The sequence below is a fragment of the Lynx rufus genome, unplaced genomic scaffold (genome assembly GCF_022079265.1).
Source record: "Lynx rufus isolate CCGP_SWC_20201006 ecotype Redwood Valley unplaced genomic scaffold, mLynRuf1.p SCAF_5, whole genome shotgun sequence".
In the NCBI taxonomy this organism is placed as follows: domain Eukaryota; kingdom Metazoa; phylum Chordata; class Mammalia; order Carnivora; family Felidae; genus Lynx; species Lynx rufus.
This window is the reverse complement of record NW_025814867.1, coordinates 5,486,573-5,503,222: the sequence shown is the minus strand read 5'-3', so window position 1 is coordinate 5,503,222 and position 16,650 is coordinate 5,486,573. Positions and strand designations below refer to the sequence as shown.

At 39.0% G+C, this 16,650-nt stretch overlaps 1 protein-coding gene across 3 annotated transcripts in view; it reads right to left on the bottom strand.

Annotated features, from left to right (window-relative positions):
- Positions 1-1,050: 1,050 nt before the first annotated feature.
- The window catches only part of GOLGA4 (golgin A4), a 128,224-nt gene continuing 112,624 nt past the window's right edge, over positions 1,051-16,650 (bottom strand). For all 3 annotated transcript variants that reach the window (XM_047099019.1, XM_047099021.1, XM_047099020.1), the window contains 3 exons: positions 16,489-16,592; positions 11,575-11,661; positions 1,051-1,735 (listed from right to left, as the gene is read on the bottom strand). In XM_047099019.1, the coding sequence (XP_046954975.1) occupies positions 1,712-1,735; positions 11,575-11,661; positions 16,489-16,592 (215 nt within the window). In that variant the 3' untranslated portion in view covers positions 1,051-1,711. The remainder of the gene's footprint in view (positions 1,736-11,574; positions 11,662-16,488; positions 16,593-16,650) is intronic.

Here is a 16,650-nt window from a genome sequence, read left to right as displayed (position 1 = left end):
CTCCTCCCCCAACTCCACGATGAAAATCCAGCTTGCTCACTTTCTCGGGGGTTGGCAAACCACAGCCTGCAAGCCAAACCCAGCCTCCCACCTGCTTTTGTAAATGAAGCTTTACTGGAACACAGCTCTGCTCATTAACTTACGTATTACGTACGATTGTACTCATACGACAGTGACGGAGGGCAGTTGTGGCAGAGACTGGATGGCCTATAAACCAGAAAATACTTACTATTTGACCCTTTCTAGAAAAGGCGTGCTGACCCCCTACATACTTTCTGATATGCTTATCTCCATAAAGGAGTGAGTAGGAAGTCATATGCAAATGTTACCAAGAGTCCACAATTTCTACCTTAGGACAAGCTATATAAAAAAGGTAAGAAGTCATGTCTGTTGTCAGAAACCCTTTGGTGGCACAAAATTTTGCCCCTTAAGTAAATCCTGATTTAAAAAAAAGCCAGGGTGGTGGTTAAGAAGACCCTCTTCCCTTGCCGGAACAGGTGTCCTCAGAGGAGTCAGCTGTGGGTTATGTAGGAAGACCCCCCCCCCCCGCCCCGGTCATCTACCCACCCCCTCCCCGAGCTCCCCACTTTTTATCACAAAATAAGATACACCAGGAGCGCTAAGGTGCACACTGTCTGTACTGAGGTTCCACCTCGAGGCAGAGGTTAGGGAATACTTGGATACTGAATACTGTGTTTGCTAGAACATAGAGTGTATGAAACCCTCTGAACAGTTCCCATCTCTTGCTGTCCAGAAGACGCTCTCTCATTAAGTGTAAAAAAAAAAATCAGAGTATGGTCTACTCCAGAGAGAGGAGGCATCTCCAAGTTGGCAGACTCCTGAAACATACACCACGAAGTATTCTTTGTTTCCATACTTCTTCTAACTTGGTCATGCTGATTTTGGAAAAAAAAAAAAAAAAAATCTTTCCAAATGGTTAGCATTTAGCTATCTTGACAAACAGTTCCTCATGATATTCACCCAGATAGAACATCACTTCCTAACTATTTTGAAATACAGTTCAACTTAGGAAACAGCACTATAAGCAAATTTTATACAGTAAATAAACTTTATTTATTCTTCCAAGATGACATTGCCAACAGTCACAGATCTGCATACAATACAGTATTGACTATTTACAATTTACAGTAGTATTTTTTTCCTCTGAAAAATATAAGTACAAAAGCTAAGTAAACAATGAGGTACTGCTATTTGGATTTATCATATGTATAGCTTAAAGAACTTTAGCAAATATTCAACAAATCTGGATAAAATATTCAATTAAATGCTCTAACTTATCAGAAAAAAATCCACTGCGTTTCACCTCAAAATGTATTGCACAAGTCTTTAAAGAAAAAAATCACCCTAAAAATAAATAGGAAGGGCAAGCAGTTCTTTAAAAAGAGGGACAAAAAGAATGGAAGAGAGGAACATTATATGAGCCCATAAGTCAGGTTGAGTTATTCAAAAAAATCTCTGAAACGACATAAAACTCTTCCCAAGAAAAAAACTGAAGAAAAAAGAAAAAACTATCACCATTTCTCCACTGATATAATCAATCTGAAAGGCAGTCTGCAGTATTAGCCGTGGGCCAATGTCAGATTTTTCTTGGTCTCTGGCTTCCATAAGGGGCCCTGAATAACAGCTTGCTTCTCCAAGAGGCAGATGCAGACAGTGCTCCACGCGTGCCCAACATCACCACCCCATTTCCTCAAGACGATGATCGGAGCCATGACTGGAAAAGAAGAAAGGAAAAAGGGTAAGGTTAAAATAGAATTATATTCTACGGTCTAGGGAATGAAGTAGAAATATTCTAAATAGTAAACCCTAAAAAAAAATCTTCTAAAACTTAATGTTCTTGGAATGATCTGACCTATATAGTCCGTGGTCCTGGAAAACAGGATGCTTCGGCGAAAACTGTAACTGCCACCTTCCACCAGGTTGTACCTGGAGAAGCCAGGAGGAGGCGTGCTGACTTGGGAGACCCTCACAAGGCCCCAGCTGCTCAGACTGAAAGAGGACACACAGCTCTTCCCTCTTCTCTTTGTGCCGATCTTTCTACGTATCGCAATTCTCCCGGGATGACATGCATGGCAGCAAAGGATGGGAAATGAACAAACTCAATCTTAAAGACTAAAAATGCTGAGAGAAACAATGGTGATGAGTGATTCCTAATAAGGTTTCTCTGATTAAAACACTAAAGCCAGTAGCCCGGGTAAGCCAGAATGCCACAAAAATAAATTACCAAGTAAGATTAATGGAGATGAACTTTTTATACATATTTAGCAGAAAGAGGAAGTTTTAAAGTCTTCTCCATTTGTAAATGAAAAATATAATCCACTGACCCTCGTGATGTACTCCCCATAGTGTATTATGTATAAAACCTGCTCAATAATCATGTTGGTCCTAGAAGCCGAGAGAAGATGAAAGGTCTTCTGTCATATTTAAGTTCCTGTGTCAGACAGTATTTTGAAACTTGGCTTGTGCTGTTTGTGGAAAAAGAAATTCACGCACAATTCAATAATGCTGCACAGTGTCAATGTCACATAAGACAAAAAAAAAAAAAAGCTGGGAGAACATTTCTAGTTTAAAAGAGACTAGAGAAATTGGGGCGCCTGGGTGGCTCAGTCGGTTGAGCGTCCGACTTCGGCTCAGGTCATGATCTCGCGGTTTGTGAGTTCAAGCCCTGCGTCAGGCTCTGTGCTGACAGCTCAGAGCCTGGAGCCTGCTTCGGATTCTGTGTCTCCTCCTCTCTCTGCCCCTCCCATGTTCATGCTCTGTCTCTATCTCTCAATAATAAATAAACATTAAGAAAAAAAAATTTTAAAAAAAGAGACTAGAGAAACATGACAATGACATGTGATGTGCAATCTCGGAGTAGATCATGGAATTTAAAAGTCTGTGAAAGACATTATTTGAAAAACTGGAAAAATGTGAATATTTACTATATACCAGATAACAGTATTATGTTAAATTTCCTGAGAGTGATAAATGTATTGTTGAGTTTGTAGGAAAATGTCCTTTTCTTAAAGATATTTGCTGAATTATGTAGTTTTCTTTGCAAGTAACTGTCAAATGCGTGCGGGCACAAGTGTTTGCAAGCAACGGTCACGCCATTACAGACGGGAGGATATATATGCAGAGAGAGAGCAAGTGAGAAAACTTTGCAAAAGGTTAGGAATTGGTGAATATCGGTGAAGGGCATACAGGTATTCACTGCACTAGTTTTACTAATCCTATGTTTGAAATGTTTTAAAATATAAGTTGACATAGTCAATTGATCAATCAATAGAAATGCTGGAAGTGTGGTCACTTCCAGTGATAAAGGACGGTACTGAAATGCAAGAATACAATGACAAGCATGATGCAGTGTTTACAACATAAAAAAAAAAAAAGGAAAATGTTAAGGGATTTATGAGACTAAAGATAGTTCTAGACAATCACTAAGGCAGGTTAATTGATACATAGTAAAACTGAAATGAGACTCGAATGTGGGCATAAATGATTTTTAAAGCTAAGAGGTTGAAAAAGAAAAGCTGTCTACTGGCATTTTAAACCTTAATACCATTAGCTGAATACTAGTTGAATTAACAATCACAATTAACAATCGAATTATTTCAATTATAATTAAGCTCTATTAATTGCAATCGAGCTTGTTTGTGATTTGTAAAAATTCCAGCCAAGTCTGAGGCAAAGACGTACAAAGATGTACGTCTAAATTTTAGGGGGTGCCAAGTCTAGCTAATAGCATGACTACTACACGGAGGCCACGGCAGAGGGGTTTAAACGGTGAAGACCCATGACTGTGTGGAAACAATCTAGATGCCTCCAGTTCAGTTAACAATATGTTAATTACTAACAGCCACACTCAATTGAAGCAGGCTGCCCAAGGGTCTCCTGGGGACAGATGTTTTCTTGTTATACTGTACCATCCCCGGAAGTAATAAAATGATACTTCTTTTAAATCAACTTTACTAGCCTTCACGATTTCAGGCTATAGCCTTGATAAGTGGACCTTATGATGTTTTGAAATCTGGTTTCGTGAAGTATATCACTTCACTTCTATCTAGAAAATGATTTTTCATTTCTCTCTCACAATTTTTATTGATTTCCAAGACTATGCTTGGGAAATAAAAACAAAAAAGATTATAAAATATATAATTTCTTTGAGTTGATAAAATTTCCAAGAGCAATTTTAAAACTTTCAATTACTATTTAAAGAAGTAAAACTTCCTAAAATTGTATAACTCTTCCGGTGGTGGTGATTATTAATTTATTTATTAATCTATAAAGCAAAATTAACAGAAAACACTTATATTAACACATAGCATAATCATGTATTCATTAAACAAAAAAGCACAAGAATTCCAGCAAAATGGTTAGTATCATGCAACACATTTGATTTTTGCACAAAAGACACAAGACATTATTCTTCACTCACCACATGCTAACTAAGCACAGACTGATGGTTTACTCAGAAGATACCACTGCGAGGTGAAGAATACTACAAGCCAGGAAGAAAAAAAGCTTATTGGGTTAGTTTTAAGACTTAATATAACATAGAGATTATATGTGTATATGAACTTCAAAGGACTAAACAGAATGTACTTAAAATTTTCTCAAATCTCCCCCAAGTCAGGGGAGGCTAGGCAAAGTATAAGGAACCTCTAAGTCCCACCCATCCTAAGAAAATACAGTAATTTGTAGCTGAGATTTCATTTGCAACTTTAATTTAAAAATGTAAGCAACATAATTAAAGATGCTTTCACACTTTAAGTAAATATTTATATAACATTAACTGGGTATGACTATTTGCCTTATAAAAATATTTTTCATAAATCCATTAAAGTACACATGAAATTTGATTTATATAATATCTATCAATTTACCATCAAAAATTGGGGGGGAAATGGTGATGAATGTGAATACAGTAGGTTTATATGTTGAATTATCATTCCTAATATATGTCAGTTTTATCACTGAGTAATTTGCTTATAATTCAACAGTATATCATCAGGAATGGTTTCAGCAAGGATAACCCAAATTGAAATTTCCATTCAAAGGGACCCAATCTCAAACATAGTTTTTACTGTAGCAACCTTCTTAAATTAATTCTTTGTCCTATCTAAAATGGTCATAATTTAAGATTATTGATTAGCTTTCTGGTTTGTTAAAAGAGCATCAGTAAAAAAAAAGGGGGGGATTATTTATAAAATGAGTCTATTCTTAGCATGACGAACCTCAGAAGCATCATTTCATTTACCTTATTTAAGGGTACAGTTAGTAAGAAGCAACAAAATCAAAAGACAAACTAGAAAATAATATTTGCAACACAGCACACAACACAATAAGGTCAATACCCTCTTGAAAAACTTGCAGAAGTATGCAAAATACATATATATGCATGCTCCCTGTGTCTGTGCTTGTACGTCCTGAACAACTGCAAACAACCTAAGTGTCCATGAATAGGAAACTGGTGAACTACATTGTAGGACACCCATGTAATCATACAATCGGCCATTGAAAAGAATAAAGTACATCAATTTGTAATGAGGTGAGATAAAATAAAAATATGTTAAGTGAAAAAAGCAAGCTGTTGCATTCTGCCATTTTTATAAAATAATTAAGTGATTAAAAACATAACTATAAGTATGTATTTATAAAGCTTAGAAACCCTGGGGATATTCACCAACTATTTACAAAGATGATTGTGGCATGGTGGGAAGTGTTGGGAGGCTGAGAACACGAAGGTCTCCCTCTCTATGTAACATGATTCCGAATCATTTGCAATGTTTTCTTTTGCAATGATCACATATTATGTAATTCTAACAGAATCAAGAGTCTAACCACTTTTGAGACAACAAATGTGTACTTCATCTGTACAGTTTTTTTTTTGTTTTGTTTTCACTTCACAGCAGTTCTATTTGCACCTGTTTCCTGATCCACCTTCCAGGTATCCACTGAGCCCGCGCAAAGGTAAGCCTCTTCTGGGATGGAAAAGTTCTCCAGCTAACAGTGCTGAAAAGTGTGGACGAATTTGTTAACTCAGAAGAGATTTTTAGAATTCCAACCGAAGGGAGAAAAGTGCGAAACATGAAGTACAGACGGGTCAAGGGCAAGGATGGATCGAGAACTGGACACAACACAAAGGATCAATGTGAAAGAAAAGTAAAAAACAAAGGCAACAGAAAATCAATTTTTAAAAATGACTAGAATGGATGGGATGAAAATAAGCCAAAACTTCTCCATCAGAAGAGAAAAATTGTCTTTCAATGAGGTCATCAGGAAAATAGCTGTCTAGGTGAAATAACGTCGCTTTGCCAGCACCCTGAAAAGGAAAATGCGTTTCTAGAAACATTTTTCAGAAGAGATGTCTATATAAACAAAAGAACCTCTCAATTTCAAGAGATGATTTAGCACCTGATTGAAACAAACTTTCTTAATAAAATTACCCTAAATAATAACACTCTCCTTTAATAAAAAAATCTGATGGCGTACTTTTAGGGCAGTTTTCTTCAGCACAAAATAGACGAGCCCAAGACTTTTGTATTCACTCTTGCTCCTACCCTGTTACTCAAATATCCAGTCTGCTCTGCCCGTCCAAACTGCCTAAACCATCACAAAATGAGGCACAACAAGCTAAGAGCTGAGAGAAGGTAAAAGGCTGTTCTCACAAAGATAAAAGTGTGTGCATTTGGTACGTGCGTTTTCTTTTGAACTTCTGCCTATTGTATAGAAGGCAATTTTTTCCCAGTTGAAACAAATCCAAAACTTTAAAATCTACAAATAATTGAGAACTTTAGAAGGAAAGAAGCCTTAGGAATAGAACAATCCACCGTGCTCATTTTACGAGCAAGGACCAGAAACACGGAAAGGGCCTGCTCCAAGTCTACCAGGGTTGGGCTGGTGAGATCCACACTCACCACAGCAGTGCCACTCGCTCTGATGGGGACAATTTCTGAGATGACGTCATTCCTGTGAAATGACCTGCCTGTCCTACTGACGTCTTTAATGACCGACCTCACACACATTAATATTAACTCACCAACCTAAGTCTCCTTTTCTAGGAAAGACTAATTCTACACCCACATGTTGCTCTCTGGTGGCTAAGAGATTGTCACCACCACCCCTGCCACCATCTCAAAAACCCAGGGCAGGCACTATAGTCTGGCCTTCCAATAATGCTAACAAAATGATGTTTGTTTTGTGAAGAACCTGAGGCTCTGAGACTTGTCAATGAAGGACGTAGGATAGTCCTTCTCTACACATCACAGCCTTCAGATAAACCAGAATTTAATTACGCTCTACAATTTAATCTTACTTGACAGATAACGACTTCTCATCTATGAAATGTAATCTTGAAATTAGGTTAAACTCTGAAACCACTTATTAAGTAATAACTGTTGTGATCTAGAATGGGGTGTTTCGAATACAGACTGTAAAACTCACTGAGGGGAGGGGAAGTAAAATAAAAAGGGGAGAGACTGAGAAAGATCTTACCAGCAGTCACAGAAATGTTTGGCCGATGCCAAAAAGCTAATGCGTAATCACCAGAGTCATGAAGCCAGTTTTTAGACGGTCTCCTCCTACAATACCCAGTAAATACCGCAAGCACTGATGTGGCTGCGCGCTGTCAGCTCTCAGCGCAGTTCACACTCTCTCTCCAGCATCCCAAATATTAACGGATGGGGAGGGCAGCTCTGAAACGTGTTCGGGGTTGTTTTGGTTTACTTTTCTCAGCCTTTCAGCCTTCACAGCTAAAAATAACAAAGCACTCAAGGTTGCTGATTTTAAATACGAGGGAAAACATAGCTCCACATTTATAACAAATTACAGAAAAGATCCATTTGGAACATACGTTTAAAGCTAACACGACTAAGTAGTTTTTAAATGTTCACTTAATAAACTGCTAAAAAGGCTGGTTTTCTATACATTTATATATCTTTCTATTGGAAAGATAGTTTCTATATTTACATTGAAAGAATATAAATATCTTTCTATTGGATATCTTATCTTTCTATTAGAAGAAGATACGTCACTCTTTTTTGCAGTGTTTTTTCCTAATCAGCTACGGACACTGGACAGGAGTAAGAAATAGGTTGTAATTCCAAGAGACCTGTTCAAAGATAATGATTCTTATTGCTCATTTTATGAATGACACTGGTCTTAAAGGCAAATGTGTCTCTTGGTTCAACCTTCTCAATCAACAACAATCTTAATTTTCCATCAAATATAAAAACACAATCATGAATCACTATCAAGTACCAAGAATCTCAAACCAACAAAGAGTGACTCAAATTGATTTACAGGCCATTAGTGGGCCTCACTTCATGCTCATTATAAGTTATTTCCTATTTCCTAAGCATCTACTTTTATTATCTGAATTACATTACTTAGACATATCTTTCATTCATGCATGATAAATGGGTACTACCTCTTCCCCCGAAAATTAAAGGCTCCACAAGGTCAGCAACCATTATCTTCCACGTCTTCAATGCTCCTATACCGGCCACAACAAGCAGGAGAGTATGTGTGTGCTGACTGCACTCATTCATTAAGCAAAAGATAATGATGGATAAGACTCTGCTTAAAGTAGCAGTGGAAAGAGTGGTACTTTCTTCCTGGGCAAATCAGCCTCTGAGACAAGGGAGGATTATTTCAGGAAGGAATAAACAGTCACCATTTCATTCCTATCCAGAATGAATACCACTTTATTCAGGAATAAAGAATGTAATGGTTTTCAAAGATTTCTTTTTAGTGAAACTAAAAAAAAAAAAAAAATTCCATCTCCTTTAAAAGGTTGTTTTTTTTTTTTTTTTTAACATGGTTCACTATTTACATGTATCAATTCAATTAATTTCCTTCAAGGGGAACCAGTCTAAGACTGCATGTGTGTATGGGGTGAAGGGGGATGTTTCCCACCTTATCTGCCGTGGCCATGACTTAGGATGAATCTAAACTCTAAAGCAAATCCGGATAAAATGTAGCCCAACAATGAGAGTTTGCCATACCCCAACATCAAGATGATAAAGAGGCCATGGGAGAATGAACAAAGGTGCATTAGATCATTTAAAAATATTTTCTTGGGGCGCCTGGGTGGCGCAGTCGGTTAAGCGTCCGACTTCAGCCAGGTCACGATTTCACGGTCCATGAGTTCGAGCCCCGCGTCGGGCTCTGGGCTGATGGCTCAGAGCCTGGAGCCTGTTTCCGATTCTGTATCTCCCTCTCTCTCTGCCCCTCCCCCGTTCATGCTCTGTCTCTCTCTGTCCCAAAAATAAATAAACGTGGAAAAAAAAAAATTTTTTTTAAATATTTTCTTAAACAGGCCATAATGACAGAATCATGTTGACAGGTTCCAATTGCACCGGAGAGTTTTATTTACACAAAGCCAAATTCAGTGAGGAGAAAAACTACTCTGAGCAACTGCATTTTAGAACTGTTTGCTATGATCTAAAACAACATTCTATTGGTGAAGGGCATACATTATAGTGACATACTTCTTGTAAAAAATATGTATAACCAGAGGGGCTCAGCTGGCTCGGCTGATTAAGTATCCAACTCTTGTTTTTGTTTTTTTTTTTTTTAATTTTTTTTTTTCAACGTTTATTTTTATTTTTGGGACAGAGAGAGACAGAGCATGAACGGGGGAGGGGCAGAGAGAGAGGGAGACACAGAATCGGAAGCAGGCTCCAGGCTCTGAGCCATCAGCCCAGAGCCCGACGCGGGGCTCGAACTCACGGACCGCGAGATCGTGACCCGGCTGAAGTCGGACGCCCAACCGACTGCGCCACCCAGGTGCCCCAACGTTTATTTTTGAGACAGAGAGAGAGCATGAATGGGGGAGGGGCAGAGAGAGAGGGAGACACAGAATCGGAAACAGGCTCCAGGCTCTGAGCCGTCAGCCCAGAGCCCGACGCGGGGCTCGAACTCCCGGACCGCGAGATCGTGACCTGGCTGAAGTCGGACGCTTAACCGACTGCGCCACCCAGGTGCCCCAATTAAGTATCCAACTCTTGTTTTGGCTCAGGTCATGATCTCAGGTTCATGACATCGAGCCCCATCTATACTGCACTGACATTATAGAGCCTGCTTGATATTCTCTCTCTCTCTCTCTCTCTCTCTCTCTGCCCCTCCCCTACCTCTCAAAATAAATAAATAAACATCAAAAAAAATGTATAACCAGAAATAACTACAGAGGTATAACAATGTTTTTCAGGCCACTAGATACCAGGGAGGAATACTTTCCAAAAAACACTTAATGTTAGCCAAAATAATTGTAACTGTCTCAGAAAATATACAATAGGTATATGACAAAATATGCAATAAAGTACTAGTACAAAGGTCAGGGATGCGGGGATGACCTTGGAGAAAGCAATGCATCAGAAGAGAGAAGCCATACCTGGCTGGCTCAGTCAGGAGGGATGCAATTTTTTTTAATTTTAAGCAGACTCCACGCCCAATGGAGGGCTTGAATTTATGACCCTGAGATTAAGAGTTGCACGCTCTACCCACTGAGCCAACCAGGAGGAGCCCTGGGATGCAGCTCCAGGTATCTGGCCTGGAGAAGAAAAGCCTTCCATTCAGGCCATTGACAGATTTTTTTGGTTGAGTTCCATAGGTAAAAACCAGAAGAAATTGGTGACCACTACTAGGAAGGAAGATTGGGGCTCAAGATAAGCAAGAACTTTTGTTAAGAGACGTAGTCTGTTGAATTAAGATAGGATGCTTTAGGAGGTAATGACTTAGTCCTTACTGGAGATAGTCAGACACAGGCTAACCCATCACTAAGGAGAAGACCTTTGCTTGCTTCAGTGAGGAGAGAGAAGAGAACAGCGGTGCTGAAATCTTAAAACAGGTAGAGAAATGGGGGAGGACGTGGAGGGTGACGCAGGCTACCAGCAAGACAAGAAAAGGAAAGAGAAAGAGAAAGCTGAGGCAAGACCCGAGACTTCCCAACAAATTTCACACTATGCTTAGAATGGATCCTTTCTTACTGCATTACTGGCCCAGAGCAAAAAGAAGTCAGGCAAAAGGATTTTGCATAATTTATGAAGTGTGTATTTATTTCATTTCAATCACATCTGACTTCACACAAAGGTTTCTAATAATTCCGTTACCTACATCTCCCTTGCTGGGTATCTCAAAAGCTCAAAAATGCTTACATTCTTTCAGTCAGAATTACTGTATTTGAAAACCACTACGGAGGATAAGGAAATGTAATACAGAACATCTAACATCATGGTGTAATCTGATTAAAAATTATTACTGGATATACCAGGACAAATGCCTTTTCTGTCCTTTCCATAAACAGCCCGGGTTCTGGAAATCCCAGATACCACGTGTAGGTGTTAACCTCATAAAAGCTATTGAAAAAGACTGTTCTTTCCTTGAAGACACCAATTCCTATTTGCCCTCGGTTACACTTTCTTAATGTAGATTGGCTCTCAGTTTTTACGCTACAGTACAATAAAAATGACACATTTAAAATGTCTTTTACCACCTCAGTGTCTTTGTAAATGAAACAGAGCTTGCGATAAAGTCGTCTTCTATCCGTAGCCTACTTTTAAAGCTTACCATTAGCCGAGCATCTTCTCTTTCCAAAATTTTCTGAGTCTGATCATCAGGGAACTTCAGGACAGTGGTTATAACCTTCGCCATGGTCTACAAAAAAAACAAGAGATGATCACAGACAGTTGAGCAGATGACATTTCACCCATTCTGACATGTTCTGCTGGTGGGATTCTTTAGTGCTCTCAATGGAAGCCACGACCAAAGAAGTATGATGTGAAGATATTAGTCAAGGAAATAACAGCCAACACTAGAATTTCAATTTAAAAGGACTCTCCACAATGCCTGGGTTGGTATTATTTCAAGAAGATGCAATTACAATAGCATGAAGCTATATAAAGTTCTAATGCTCTTGGCCCTTTATCGTATTAAAATGGAACTTTATTACTCATTCATTTTATAAGGCTTTTCACTTATAGAAATCTATCTAGAAAGTAATGTATTGCCAAGCTCTAAATCATCATCAGTTCAGCTTTAACTAAATCACATCATATATCTCATAAACATGGGCTACTGCATGAACATGAACATGCTTAGTAGGTATTTTTTACAACATGCAGCACATCAGCCTAATAGAAATACAAATTACATTTTAAATAAACACGAGATGTTTTGTTGGGTAGAAAACATGATGAATCAAAACATTACACATGGTGGCTTGCAAAACAAGATCATAAATTGTGCAGATCTAAATGCATATACCGTAAGTCAGACTGTCACCCATAAGCTCGTGGAAAATTCTCCTCAAAGGTTGAAATGCCCTATTTTGTATCAAGATGAGATGTTTTGAGGGAGACAGAGAGGAAAGAAGATACCTTATGAAATAAGATACACTCACGAAATAAGTAGGATAACAAGTTCAGTGCTTACATACAAATTCAGGTGCTAGTGCTCTCTCCCCCAAGGATGCCCACAGAGGACGGCAGGGGCACCGAGGGAACTCACTGTAACGTTCTTTGTTCACGGTTACACACACTGTGTGTGTGCATGTGTGTGTGCAGGGGGCGGGGCTGGGGACCAGAGAAGGTCACTGAGGAAAAGATGACATAACAATAAAAAATTTTACATTTCTCGGGGTGCCTGGGTGGCTCAGTCGGTTAAGCTTCCGACTTCGGCTCAGGTCATGATCTCATGGCTCGTGAGTTCAAGCCCCACGTCGGGCTCTGTGCTGACAGCTCAGAGCCTGGAGCCTGCTTCAGATTCTGCGTCTCCCTCTCTCTGCCCCTCCCCCATTCACGTTCTGTCTCTCTCTGTCTCTCAAAAATAAATAAACATTAAAAAATTTTTAATTTTACATTACTCACATCATTAGAAAAAAAGGTAGAATTATCGCCAGGAAGGAAAGAAACTAACATTTTTTAAATTCCTATTATGTGCTAAGCCTAGGCCAGGCACTTTACATACTTCTAATATTTGTTTCAACTAACAGATCAACTAATACTATTCTTTAATCACAAACCCCATACATGGCAAGGTTTCAGCACCCTTCCCTCCTTTTACCTTTGCCTCTGCCATTCTGAGAATCAAAAAACAAAAAAAAAAATACCATTTAAACTCTTGGAGAATTCCAAAGGCATTTTACAAAAACCCTCATCCTTTAAATTGTATTGCCTAGACAGAACAGAGTCTTCACGTTAAAGCGATATCGAGAAACTAAGCATATATGTGGCCTTAAATGGCAAGAGAAAATAAGAAGTGGTTAAGTTTTTCTGTATTCTTTTTATTAACACTCTGAAGCAATTTTAAATGGTTTTGGTATACTGTCTACGAAGACTGTTTTTAGGAAGCAACAAACACCTAGAATTTAGGGACTCATGATTATAGGAACATTTCTTTACTGTCAATAGCTTGTAAGGTTCAAAGCACCCAAGAGTCCGTTTATATTCACTATGAACCACACACGCACATGCAAGTATGTCTGTCAAAAGACCCCAGAACTGTCGCTAGGTGTTTCTTCACGTTTCTAAACGTTAATGAGGAATCCACCTCTAAACTCACCAGTGATCCTGAATCTGCAGCAGATTACCCAGCAAAGACTTAAAGCTCTTCCCTGGCTTACCAAAACGCACTTACATGAAGAAACCCAGGCTCTCTCTGCCTGTCAGACTGTCTACTCTACGTACAGTATCCTCGGGCCCTGGGAAGTAAGGAAAAGTTCAAATGAGCCAGCTGGTTGAGAGGCTGTGTCTCCTGCCAGGTCTTCTTTAAGGAGAGGCTTTACTGAAAGGTTACAATGAAAAACGCTTTCTACCGAAAAGGAGAACAGACTGAATTTTAGTGTCTGTAACAGCACGGGAGGACCACAACCCGAGAGAAGGAAAGTGAAGAAGACAGAGGAAGCTTCATGCCGTAAGAATGTGTGTCCTGCATGTGGTCTTCTTACATAAGTCATCTGCCTCATCAAGTAAGGAACACTGTGTGCAGAAGCAGAGGAAGGAACACAGGGGGGATGACACACATATCGCGCTGGACGAGGGTCAGAGCACAAAGGCCACGACACACACTGGCTCATTCTAAGGCCGCAACCCGGTTTCCATTTCAAACTCTTTGTTACCGTGTAGAAATTAAGGAAATCGGTGAAAGATGTGTCTAAAACCAGCTCTGATCTCGTCAACCTCAGCTCAAGGGCTAGCCACCCCCCCCCCGATGCCTACAGGCAACACTCGGAAGTCATCCCGGGCCCTCCACACTCTGTGCAGCCCTGGAAGGAGTCACTTCCAGCACACAGATCCAGTGTTTCAGTCGGACCAGACGACTTGTCATTCCAAAACCCAATGTCCTGCCTTGGACCTTCTGTCTAGACTTTCCCTCCCATCTGAGCGCCTCTATTAAAGTCAAACCACACCTGCATACACCTCATCCCGCTTTAAAGCCCAGCAGATACACCTGCTTCTCCACGATGCCCCCCTTGACCTTCTCACAAGCAAACAGGAGAACTCTGTGCCTCTCTTAACAGCCCCGGCTACATTCTGCATCACGTCAAGCTTAACTACAAACAGCTCCACTTTGCTACTGTAGAGTAAACTCCTTAGAATTAGGGACAGTGTCAAAGTTCATCTTCTTATCCGTCGGGGTGATAAACAGAAGGCCACATGGAGCAAGCGCTCAATAAACACGCAGTAAATTAAGCAGAGCGTCTGCTACCGATGTTCTAGATTGACCTGTACACTGTGATGGCACAGTGACAGCCTCATCATTTGTAGTAACCAGGTGCACTGAGTGTTGAAGACAAAAGAGCAGGGAGAGCCCTTGGCAGCATGGCTTCCCAGTCAGGTGTCAGACGGGGCGTGGGGACATCCCTTCCAGCTGTCTCCTCAGGCACAGCCTCAAACTAACCGCACGGCCCTGACGGCGCGAGCTGGTGCCCGGCACATCTCACGTTTGCGCCGGGTCTTTCTTCAAGAGGACTCAAGCTCTGTAGGGCTCCTACCCCGCACAACCTCCAGAAGACACGGTCTGAGGCACGTAAGTAATTTATTTAGCGACACGGGGATCACAGCTTTACATTCACAAATGAACCAATACGGCTAAACTGCTGAGAGGCTTTTTTTTTTTTTTTTTTTTAAGATATATCCTTCTCCCTTCCCTACAATAACAAGGTAACATTAAATTATTTACCCCACCTCAAATACGGGCTGCTATCCAATACAAGCCTTAATAAGAGGAAGCTATATGTCATTAGCTTTATTTATTTTTTTATTATTTTTTCATTAGCTTTACTTTTAAAACGATAAGGAGAAAATTAGTTTTAGCTGTTCTCTGAATTAAAAAAAAAAGCCCTTTAAGAAAAAAAATACTGAATCACTGTGAATTAATATATCCCTCTGTATTACATGTTCAGGATCACACTAGATATTACTTTAATTTGAAACTATTTGATATAATGAAATGAGATTTCTACAGATATTATGGATTAAAATGACTTCGATTTCTATAACTCCTAGTGTTTAGCAGAATCTATAATCTATAAGTTCATAATATTCTTTTAAGAGATTTCTTATGTCCTTACTTTTTAGGCTTTTAATATACCTGCCAAATTAATCCCTGAACTGGCTTAGCACTCCTTGACTTAGTAACCCCCCAAGGGACCCCTAAGTTAAAAACACTGATTGCTTCTAAAAATGGAAAACTCATGATCCCATCCTCAGCCAAGGTATATGGACAATGTAAAAGTTTATGAAGGCAAAAAGTTGAAGCAATGTCGGAAAAGAAATTGCTTTAAATGAAAAATTTGTTTGAGGAAAGGTTCATGAATTTCCCTAAATACATGGTTCAATTCAATTCAAGATATATTTACCAAAAGTCCAATATAAGGCTCTCTTAAAAACACTGCGGGGGATACAAACAAGAAAAAGACAAGACTACACACTCAAGAACCTTACAATAATTTAATATTCCAGAAAACAAATTTAGCCAAGCATTATTACCTATATGATGTGGTAATTTTAATGACTGATATTCCATATGTTTTGAAATGATTTTCTCACTGTAACTAAAGTAAAATATTTAGAAATACCCCTAAGTAGTCATTCTTAATTATGACCATTTCCAATACTTCCACATTATCCTGAAGTTTCCATGAAAATGAAATCAAATTTTGACTTGACTCTAAAATTTCAAGTCAAAAGTAAAAATACCCATGTTTTACAAAATATTAAGTCAATGAAATTTCTATTTTTAGTATTTAGCATCATCCAACAGTATTTTTTAAATTAATATTTTATAACTGAAACAAATATAAGCAAGATCTACAAATCATTTGTGTAAACAACGAACTATAACACAATTACCTATCACCTTTTAGCATGTGTGGTCTGCTAACAGTAAAATATGGCATCAATACGTGTATTAAAGTATTAGAAGTGGGCACATTTCCTTTTAAATTAAGCCACACGCCAAGTCACCAGAAATTATTTATACCTTAGTCTCACGACCCATCATATACTCAAAAAGCACTTTTCGCAAATACTCAAACTCGGTAGGTTCTCCAAAGAGCGAGACATCAGTATGATACAAATTGCCACCTGTCAAATAAAAAAAAAAAAAAAAAGATCAAATCTTAAAGAAAATCCAGATCAACTA